General features: G+C 39.0%; 2 protein-coding genes across 3 annotated transcripts; one reads left to right on the plus strand and one right to left on the minus strand.

The window, feature by feature from the left end:
- Positions 1-4,144: 4,144 nt before the first annotated feature.
- On the plus strand, positions 4,145-8,200 carry LOC126763719 (cuticle protein 16.5-like). Of its 2 annotated transcripts, none has more exons than XM_050481467.1 (2): positions 4,145-4,196; positions 4,267-4,559. In XM_050481467.1, exons 1-2 carry the CDS (start codon positions 4,185-4,187, stop codon positions 4,501-4,503), a joined length of 249 nt encoding a protein of 82 aa, XP_050337424.1. In that variant the 5' UTR covers positions 4,145-4,184; the 3' UTR covers positions 4,504-4,559. The 2 variants fall into 2 exon arrangements, with proteins under 2 accessions (XP_050337424.1, XP_050337423.1); XM_050481466.1 differs by lacking the exon at positions 4,267-4,559 and adding an exon at positions 7,903-8,200 and having other exon boundaries at positions 4,152-4,196.
- A 2,412-nt stretch (positions 8,201-10,612) lies between these two features.
- Positions 10,613-11,050, minus strand: LOC126763718 (cuticle protein 5.1-like). Its single transcript, XM_050481465.1, has 2 exons — positions 10,976-11,050; positions 10,613-10,905 (listed from the first exon to the last, which is right to left on the minus strand). The coding sequence occupies exons 1-2, from the start codon at positions 10,985-10,987 to the stop codon at positions 10,669-10,671; spliced, it is 249 nt and encodes an 82-aa protein (XP_050337422.1). The 5' UTR covers positions 10,988-11,050; the 3' UTR covers positions 10,613-10,668.
- Between the last annotated feature and the right edge of the window lie 312 nt (positions 11,051-11,362).

Below are 11,362 nucleotides of genomic sequence, written 5' to 3' on the forward strand. Positions count from 1 at the left end.
GTGCGGGGGCGTTTCAAGTGACCTGCTGCCTCCAAGCGCAGCGACGCTTCCTGCATACCAAATGAAGCGCTCGCGGTGATACGGTTATCGATGGCCTGCGTGCCCATCGTCATTGAGCCGTCATGTCCGCAGTTATTTAGTACACAGCTAATGCAATTTTTGCTTGCTCACACGCACGCACACATACATACATTATATATGTATATAAGTAGTATATTTAAGATGTGTATTTTATTGGCGTTCTTGATTACATGCCATATATTTACATATGTGCACTACATATAATAATATAGTACATACAAACAACGTGTATGTTCGCAGAGTCTCCAATAACTAAGTTTGACCAGCCATACCCTAATATTGGGTAGTCGAAAAAGTCTTTTCGTATTTCTAATCAAACTTCAACTTATTTTTTTTTATATTTAAAATGAACAATAATGAAAAAAAGTAACATTTTGGTCAACCAATTTTTGACATTTTTCCGCTAGAGACATTATTTCATCACTGTAAAACTTTCATCAGTGTAAATGCAAATTTCGAAATTTCCAGCACGGAAGCGAGCGAACCATTGTTGTGCTACACGAACTGATAAAGCATCCTATCCGTAAACTTCACAAATTTCATTGGTGGCTTGCGTGGCATTCCTCCCTTTTTTTTACAAAAATTTCAAAATATTGCGAATTTCTACATTATTTTGAGACATTTTTGAACAGCTGTAACTTTTTTTTCAACATCCCCGAATTTAATTTGTTTTTTGGTTAAATGAAGCTTGCAATCTCACCTTTCCAAACTATATGGTATGACACAATGAGACTGACGATTGCAACAACATCTTTAGACAAAATACGAAAAGACTTTTTCGACTACCCTATATATTACCACAAAATACTATGATTCTTTTTTCAACAAAATAAAGTCAACTGAAATGTTTTTAAGCACACAAAGCCTGATTTATTTTCACTGCAATCAAAACACAACAATTTGGAGATACATTATTTTCTATTCCAACATATCAAAATGTCTTATTTCCTCGTCGCGGTTTTCTTCTTGGGAGTGGATCCACGGGATAAGTGTTCCATATTCCACTTCGATATGAAATGTCAGTACCATTTGCGGCGTCGACAGCTATTTGTAACCAAATTAATCACATTATTTCCAAAATTGAATTCATACCATTATTTTCCTACCTGTGAGCCCTTTTGGCAAATTATCAGGAAAATATATACGATCCTTATCGAATTTATTTTGACCATCACTTGCACACACCTTCAGTAAACTCAAAGTGATTAAAAGTGTCAAATTCATTTTGGTGCACTTCTTCCTTAGACTTAATTCTAAGCCAAATCAAAAGATTCTGCGACTTTGCTGAGTTCCGCACGGAACAGCTGCTCTTGTTTAAATAAACATTTTAAAATATCTGCAAATTCTTACACGCGCACTTTCACGCCAAGTCGATGACACTCTCTCTCTCTCTTCTCTGAGTGCAAATGGAGCGGATTGAAACAGCAATGAAATTCTGTTGCTGATTATGTTAACCAAATATGATGCGGGGAGTGTAGAGTTACTCATATAATTATACCTTTCATGATAACTGAATTAAAAGCCCTAGAAGAAAAGAAGAATCTGATATGAAAAACCGTAAGACTATTTATTTGACAAAATATCTGCACGAAATCGGAGATAAATTATTATTCAAGACAATGTCACAAACTTCCAAAAACTATATCATATTCAAACTGACCGATTTATACTATAAGAAATGCTCCGGTGAAGGGTGTTGTGTTGCTCCAATGTAACTGATGTTAACGTTTGTTTTTATTTACATACTTTTCATTCATACAAGGTGCGTTCCAAAGTAAACAGGACTTAAAAAAACAGAACAAATGGTTTTTCAGCAAAATCAATTTATTTTATTCAAAATAGTCTCCTTCTGCTTCAATACAGTTTTTTGCACGGTCCAAAAGCATGTTGAACGAGTGTTTTAGCTCGTTGGCCGGTATGGCCGCCAGTATGCCGGTGCAAGCCTTTTGAATGGCCTCTACGTCTGCATAACGCTTTCCTTTCATGGGCAAATGCATTTTTCCGAGAAGGAAGAAGTCGCACGGTGCCATATCAGGTAAATACGGGGAGTGGTTAATGGTTTAAATGTGATTTTTGGTCAAATAATCGGTCACAAGCGTCGATCGAATGTTGGATTCTGAACAATTTTTGGTCGTCAGTCAATTTGTGCACACACCTTTCGTAAGCCCAAATGTTCGCTCAAAATACGATAAATCGATGTTTTGGAGATGTTCAATTCCATTTCCATGAATTTCAATGATGATTTTGGCTGATTTTTGATGAATTCACGCACAGTTTCGATGGAATTTCCGGTGATCACGGATTTTTATTGGCCCACATGTTGATCGTCATTTATGTCCTCACGACCACTTTGAAAACGTTGAAACCACTCATGCACTCTGCTACGGGATAGGCAATCATCGCCATAAACTTGTTTCATCAATTGAAATGTTTCGGTAAAAGTTTTACTCATTTTCAAACAATATTTAATGTTGGATCTTTGTTCGAAGCTCATTTTCGCACCGATAACACAAACAAACTGACACTTAAAACGCAATAACTTCACTTCCGATTGATGAAATGTCATGAAATTTTCACTGGACAATTGGTAAAAATAGCAGATTCTAACTAGATTCAAAAATATTCCTGTTTACTTTGGAACACATCTTGTAGCTTACTTAAAAGAAGTGAGTTTTAAATTCTCCTTAAGTTGGAGCAAAATACGAGAGATCATTGGACAGATTTTTTTCATGAGATGAGTTTTAGAATAATTGTAGTAAATATGCCTAAGATATATTAAAGCTTAAATGCACAATATCAAAAGCAACAAGTAAGAAAAAGCCAAGTTCGCGTATAACCGATATACTCTTGGAGGTTTCAAGGATTTAAGCCTGGGAAGTAGCTTTAGGTACATAAGGCCTGTTAGTTTTATGGGGTTTAGAACAAGTTTCTCGTGATTTTTTTCTTTCCAAGCACAACTGTACACTGATATAAGAAAGACACGTTCTCTCAATTTTATCAAGATAACTCACATATTGGGAGATATATCCAGTATTATGGTATGGAGGCTAAGGGAAGTATTGACCACATTCAACCCATTTGCAGCACATAGACATACTACTATCATAAGAAGATTCTCTCTGAATTTAAATAATAAATCTCACATATTGATCAATATTTTCGATAAAAGTCAACTATGGGTACTGGGTTCCAAATATTCAGACCCTAGAGGCTTGAATAGTTTTTGTTGGGTTTGAACAAATTTGGCTATAAGGTCGCATACTCTAAAGGAAGAATTTAAAATCGTGTTATATGGGAAGTAAGCATGTCTGTAATCCGATTTGCCCACAGGTGCCCCTTACTACTGCGATCCCTTGTGTTAAATTAAAGTTCAATATCTTTATTTAATGCTTAGTTATGACACTTTATGGGTTTTTAGCTAATGTCGTTTCGTGGGCGTGGCGGTATTCCGATACGCCCATCTACGAACTCATAATTATTTTTTGACAAGGAACAACGCGCATACCAAGCTTCGTCAAGATATCGCAATTTTTACTCAAGTTATAGCTTACACGGACAGACGGACGGACAGATAGACAATCACCCGGATTTAAAATTTTCTCGTCTTCTTGATCATTTATATATATACATACCCTATGTCTATCTCGCTTAGTTTTAGGTGTTACGTACAACCGTTAGATGAACAAAAGTATTATATTCTGTAGCAACATGTTACAAGAGAACAAAAAGTGTTGTTTTTCTCAGCAAAGTTTTGCATACGCTTCTGTATTCTGAGCTTGTCTTTTCTACCGATAAAAGCATCCGTTAATTCGAAGTACTCCTTTCCGCGGAGTTTGTTTGCTACATACACCCTCTTACTAACACACACATTCGCACTTGTGTATTTTAATACAAGGTGTCAATTTACGTCCTTCAGGCCTTCAAGTGTTTAGTACAAAGCGATTAAATATTCGCTGCACAGAAAATAAAGAAAAAATCAAAGCTCGCATAGTCGCCAACAAATTGACTTCCCCGAAGAATTGTATTTAAAGGCGAGCGTTAAGCGAATTTGTCATCAGTTAAATTTTGCTCCGCAACAGTAAAACAACTACCAAACAATCAAAATGTTCAAATACGTAAGTACAAACTAACTGTAATTTATTTATTATGAATTAATTTTGTAATAAAATGAAATCTTCCTTGCAGTTCGCTCTCGTTTTTGTCGCCCTCTTCGCTTTCGCCGCTGCCGAGCCTAAGCCCGCTGTGGTAGCAGCACCATTGGCCTACTCAGCTTACTCAGCCCCATTGGTCGCCTCCCCCTACTCCGCTGCCTATGCTGCCCCATATGCCGCTTACGCCGCCGCTCCCTATGCCGCCTACGCTTCACCCTACGCCGCCTACTCCGCCTACCCATACAGCGCCGCCTATGTGCTCCGCAAGTAAACGGATTGTAGCGACTGACCTGTGATAACATCGAATTGGACTTTATTGGCAATGAATTGAAAGGACAGAAAATAATGAAAAGTTTTCCAAACAAGCAACAATAAAACACAATTAAAACGAAAACTTTTGTTTCTTTATTTTATTGGCATTTAGTAGGCAATTTCTTAACTCTTAAAACGCAAACTCATGGAAATGTCTTGAATTAGTGTGAAATTTGAAAATAATTTCTTTAGAATATTATGTACAGTTATATTTCTGGTGTAATTTTACTTGCTTCAGTCCATGAAAGATAAAGTTAATTTCGGTAAAAAACGAATTCCAATCAGCTATATATGTAGATCTATTATCATGTTCCATCCATCCATATTCGTATATTTGTATATATCTAAGTACATATATTATAACGGGTACATTTTTTTCTATAAATCGTGTATGCGGGAAATTTTCTGCGTAAAATGTTTTATCGTTCTGAACAAATTGCCTAAGGTACTATGGGTCAAAACCTGGTTTCAAGCCAGCGATCCGGCAAATGATCTATAGAATGTCAAAATGCACCTACGTATTAAATATCATTCAGATATCACAAAAACTGGCGAAAAAATTTTTACAATCCCTGAAAAACTTCGCCTTAAAAATCACTGAGCCGAAACCGTTTTTAGACCCAAAGTCTTTTAGGGAAAGTTGTTCGGAATGATCCGTAGAACATTTACCGCATATGCGATTTTTCCGCTTTTTTGGCTCCCTGTAAATCGACACGTTCTAATGTGCCATATATACAACCACACATATCTTATAGCTTGAAAAATCACATACATATGTACATACATATGTATATATTCTAAAGATTTTAGAAACTCTTAGTAATCCATAGGTACCAATATAGTTTACTTCTACTAATTTCTAACTTTCGAACGCTAAATTATAGCATTACTGCTTGCGAGTTTAGAAATAAATACTTATAGATATACTCGAGCATTACCTAAAAAATGCGGACATGTGGCTTTGCCGACGGCAGGAAGAGCAAACAAAACCGAAACTCCCTAAATGAGTAGCAACAACACAGAAACAGTTGTTGTTGCGCCTTGTCAATGTTGGTCAATGCCTTTAAGCACTGCAACGCTTCCTGCATTCTTAATGAATCTCTGTCGATGACACGACTGCCAAAAGTTGGCAGCGACCACCACCGTGTCAGCAAGCCCTTTCATTGTATGTATTTCTTTCGCTCACCATAAAATATGTCAAAATGCCCTCATATCCATATGAGAGGAATATGTGTAACAAGCTTATTACAAGCTCCACTATACAATACTTAGAAATATATTTTATAATAAAGGCCTACTGATGTGTACTAGAGGTAAGCTTTTTATGTGATGCGCTTTCAGTCGACCAGAAAACACTGACCACTTTTGCTTAATTTTGGACTTAAAAAATAAATATGTTCGCAAGCCATAAGACTACGTTGGGGACACATATGGACGATTCAATGCTTAAAGGCACTAAAGCGTTAATGATGAGGTAGTTTATGTCCGTGGAAACCTAGGATAGGTACAGTCAAGAGTCTCAGGCTTGGGCGTCAAGAGTCTCCCTAACAACAGTCAGGCAGAAGTTAATGTAACTACCAATTTAGCGCTTGAGATCAAGAGTTGCGATTGAGAGGAGCTCGCTAGTCAAGAAGTCCATGACCTGACCAGCAGCAACGTCAAGCTACTTCCATATTAAACTTCTCTGGATGCCTGATCACAGCGAAATCATTGAAAATTGTTATACCGATTGGTCAGCACCAGCACTTGTGGGGTTGCGAAACCCTTCTGGCCCAGAGTGGATCGTAAAAGGTCCATTGAACTACAAGCTTTTAGCAAGGCTCTTATCGCCACAATGATAGGCGTCCTAACTGGACACTATCCCTTTGGCACACATATAAGGTGAGGGTAAGGATTGTGGAAGATGCAACTTGTCAAAGTTTCAATGAGAAAGCTGAGGTGGAAACATTTAGACTCTTTCTTCGCCAATGTTCGGCTTTTGTCAGTTTAGGGTTGCGATACTTTTTACGGACCCGTCGAATTAGCTGGAATTTATATCTTCTTCCGTTCTTTAATGGCGCAGACACCGCTTACGCGGTTATAGCCGAGTTAACAAAAGAGCGTAAATCATTTCTTTTTTTAGCAATTTGGCGTCAATACGAGATACCAAGTGAGCCCAAGTCGTTATCCACCTGATCTTTCCAACGGAGTGTAGGTCTTCCTCTCGAATACTTTCAGAACTGGAATGTTTTTATCCATACGAACGACATGACCTAGACAGCGTAGCCGCTGTCTCTTAATGCGTTGAACCATGTCAATGTCGTCGTACAACTCGTACAGCTCATTGTTCCATCGAATGCGATATTCGCCGTTACCAAATCGCAGAACCTTTATTTCGAAAACTCGTAACGGCGACTCACATATTAGCCGCCTTAATAAATTCTTGCAAGGCGCCAGCCTTTTGTCGATATGCGTAGATCCTTTGATTTAAACCTAGAACTTCTGGCCATCACAATGGATAGGCGACTCTAGCAGTCCATGTCGGATTATTCTTGGCTTCACATTGAATTAACCTATTTACATATCCGAACCTATACTCACCCCCACTCTATAGCACTGAAACGCCAGAATTGTGTGGCGAAAGGATGGTAATAACGTTTCGGAATTTAAGGATCATTAGACAAATTCATCCCAATGAATAGTCCTGAAGTCAAGCTTTGCTGTAGCATGTAATCGCGTTCACATCTATAGACCTCTGGTCAAGTTTTGCAGTTGATCCCTACAATAATTAAGAAGAGTTCTGGAAAGAAGAACAACAGCAAAGGGGACCGTGTTCCTTTCCCACTTCAGACTTTCGCCAAATCAAGATATTTCTGAGAGGATACAACTTGAATGGGCTCAGATATGTAAGACGCAAGACTTCTTTAAAGAAAAAATTGTGATTTAAGACTATTCTAAGACTACCCACTATTTCTGCCTTAAAGAGCACGCACTAATTCATATGATAGATACAGATACATGAATACCTAAATATATTTTTGTATGCATGTATGTAGGTAAATACATACTACATACATATGTAAGCGATTATTTTAATATAAACGGCCAATTTGCGACCTTCTACGTGCCTAGCCAAAAATTGTCGAAATAAAAACCTAAAAAAAAACACAAAACGAAAAACTCAATAAAATCGCAGTAACAAACTAATTGTGTTCGTATATAAAGACGGACAATCAACGAATTTGTCATCAGTTAAATTTTGCTCCGCAACAGTAAAACGACTACCAAACAAACAAAATGTTCAAATACGTAAGTACAAACTAACTGTAATTTATTTATTATGAATTTGTTTTGTAATAAAATGAATTCTTCCTTGCAGTTCGCTCTCGTTTTCGTCGCGCTCTTCGCCTTCGCCGCTGCCGAGCCTAAGCCCGCTGTGGTAGCAGCACCATTGGCCTACTCAGCTTACTCAGCCCCATTGGTCGCCTCCCCCTACGCCGCTGCCTATGCTGCCCCATATGCCGCTTACGCCGCCGCTCCCTATGCCGCCTACGCTTCACCCTACGCCGCCTACTCCGCTTACCCATACAGCGCCGCCTATGTGCTCCGCAAGTAAACGGAATGTAGCGGTTGACCTGTGATAACATCGAATTGGATTTGATTGGCAATGAAAAGGATAAAATTTTACTGAACCCACAATAGAAAAAAAATAAAAACAAAACCTTGAATCGAATTTATTTTGTGCTTTTTAATTCGTACATTCCTTGGCTGATTTGAAAGTTTCGGATGGATTGCGATAATAGGAAGTAGTGACGTTAGGGATTTGAATTGCTTGATAAGTTCGCAGAAGGATCAAAAGATGAAACAGAAGCGTTTGTTTCGATGGAATAACACTTTTTCATTGCTCCAAATTACTTAAGGGCTGCTTTCTGCTGGTACAACAACAACAACATGGTCCTTACACAATTTATGGTCCGCTTGAGACGAAACGCATTGCTTCAAAAGTCTTAAGCAATTTATTCATCTGAATATATCATTTGCAAAGCCTGGTCCTCATTTTAATTTCAAATTTAAGAAAGATCAGTACTTTAGAAGTCCTCGAGATTCCTGCAGGGCATTCGCGAAACAAAACTCATGCGTGTACTTATGTTGTATTTGTGTGTACTATATATATTTGTGTATGTGTGGCCAACTCAGCGAACCGCTCGCGCCAGGGATTTCGCGTCGAGTTCAGCAGAGTCGCTGGTAGTCCTTCAGCGTTCACTGCTGCAACTCGGCTGTCAACAACATTTTCGTGGTCACTTCAGTGTGCGAGTTGATTTGTAGCTGTCAGCAGTTGTTGCCAGCGAATATTTGGTTGGGTTAACCGTTACTTGTAAGCGACAGCGTGTTTACCGCGTTTTTACTTGCTGCCGGCGCCTGCTGTTGACACTTGCTACAAGCACAATTTCAGTGTGATAAACAGTTGCCGTGAACACTTATGTTTTTAATATTGATAATTATATTTACATAAACCGTTATTCTTATTTTTTCTATTTAATATATTGGGACACGTTTCAAAGTCCTGCTTCAGTTAAGTTGAGCATCTAACGATAGTTCTAACGTGTGGGTTTTGATTCTTGTAATGAGGGGAGGATGGAGTCATGTGTAGAAGTTCACGCAAGTGAAGAAAGTTCTCTGCTTGCTATTCATTTGGGAGGTGCCGGACACGATTTATTTACATTTGGCTCAAGCAGCTCACGACTTCCGGTCTTAGACCAAGTATCCTTTGGGTAGCAAAAAAACATACGTTTGAAGGCGAGCTAGTGAGAAGTGAGAAGGCGAAGAGAAAACCCCGCTTTTGATGACGACCACAGCAAAAGTAGCAATACCAAAAGCTCCGGCAGGATCGGGAAGAACCTCTCCGAGCCGTTTGATACCAAACGAGGTTTCAGACATCGTGCGACTTCTTCAATCTGTTGCTGGAGAAAATAATTCGAAATCGAGCTGCAGAACTAAGTGGAGAAGCTTCAATAGAAGTGTACAGCTGATGATATTGATATCACTGGCCATTAGTTCTGCTTTTTCCACACTGGATAAGGAAGCAAATGGGAATGAATAAGGGCAAGACAAAATGTCTCCTGTCATCAAAGAAACAGTCGTCACACTCGCGACTTGGCTCGCAAGTCACGGTTGACAGTCTTAACTTGGATTATTTCGTTTATCTTGGAACCAGCAATAACACCAACAACAACGTCAGCCTCGAAATCTAACGCAGAATAAGTCTTGCTAACAAGTGCTACTTCGGACTGATTAGGCAATTGAGAGGTAAAGTCGTCTCTCAACGGACTTAGACCAAATTCTACAAGTCAGTCATCATCCCCATCCTCGTATATGGTGCAGAGGAATAGGCTATGATATACGAAATTGACCTAATTCAGCGAAATAAGAGACAGCGGCTACGCTGGTCATGCCGTAAGAATGGATGAAAACCCTCCGGCTCTGAGAGTATTCGAAACAGTATCCGCCGGGGTAAGTAGAGGAAGAGGAAGACTTCCATTCCGTTTGAAAAACCTGGCTACACTTGAAATATTTAATTGGAGCCAAACAGCGAAAAGGAAGAACGACTGCCGCGTTTCTGAAGGCTCGGCTGTTATAGCGTAAGCGGTGTCTACGCTAATAAAAAAGAAGAAGAAAACTGATACTGAAGAAGTAGAATCATTATTTTATCATACTATATTGCTAACTATCCAAGAAAGTTTTGGCTTTTTACAAATATTATTGGCAAATCGATGTCCCATGATCCAACTACAATAATCAACTTCCCTCCCTATGGTTGAGCTCGAGCTCTTATGGCAAGTAATTCGTATATAAAAGTAACATTTAAAAATTGCTCAGGAAAACGTTTTAATACCTAACTAAATTGGTAAGATCTTTTTATTCAAACTCGATAAAATTTATGGAGTTTTCAGTTCCTTTCGTCACTCTGCAAGTTTTGGCGTGTATTTACTATTCCTACTCAGTAAAATATAAAGAACACTTGTATCTAGTTTTCGTTTAAAGTTTTTTTTTTTATTCATCATAAGTATTATAATGAAAAACTAGTCCTTTTCATTGCCAATCAAATCCAATTCGATGTTATCACAGGTCAACCGCTACATTCCGTTTACTTGCGGAGCACATAGGCGGCGCTGTATGGGTAAGCGGAGTAGGCGGCGTAGGGTGAAGCGTAGGCGGCATAGGGAGCGGCGGCGTAAGCGGCGTATGGGGCAGCATAGGCAGCGGAGTAGGGGGAGGCGACCAATGGGGCTGAGTAAGCTGAGTAGGCCAATGGTGCTGCTACCACAGCGGGCTTAGGTTCGGCAGCGGCGAAGGCGAAGAGCGCGACGAAAACGAGAGCGAACTGCAAGGAAGAATTCATTTTATTACAAAACAAATTTATATTAAACAAATTACGGTTAGTATGTACTTACGTATTTGAACATTTTGATTGTTTGGTAGTTGTTTTACTGTTGAGGAGCAAAATTTTACTGATGACAAGCTATCGGACGTTGGGGCTTAAATATAAATTGGCTATCGGCTGGTGCGCTTTGTCCAATATTCGTGCATATATTCGAGCGTGACTGTAGAAGTGTGTGTGTGTATGTGGGCATAGTACTATTTTGATGAACAATTATACTAAAATAAAAAGTTGGAGTCACTTGGCCTAAACACGTCGTAGATCCTCAGTGCCATCATACTCCAAAGCACTTGTGTGTGCGTGTTTGTGTGACAGTTGTGAGGTCATTAAAAAACCTCATTGGCAGTTGACTGATTTAATTTCAATTCAAATTGTCTCAGCGTAGCTTCGGCCGTTTGCC

This window comes from Bactrocera neohumeralis, chromosome 6 (assembly GCF_024586455.1).
Source record: "Bactrocera neohumeralis isolate Rockhampton chromosome 6, APGP_CSIRO_Bneo_wtdbg2-racon-allhic-juicebox.fasta_v2, whole genome shotgun sequence".
Lineage (NCBI taxonomy): Eukaryota > Metazoa > Arthropoda > Insecta > Diptera > Tephritidae > Bactrocera > Bactrocera neohumeralis.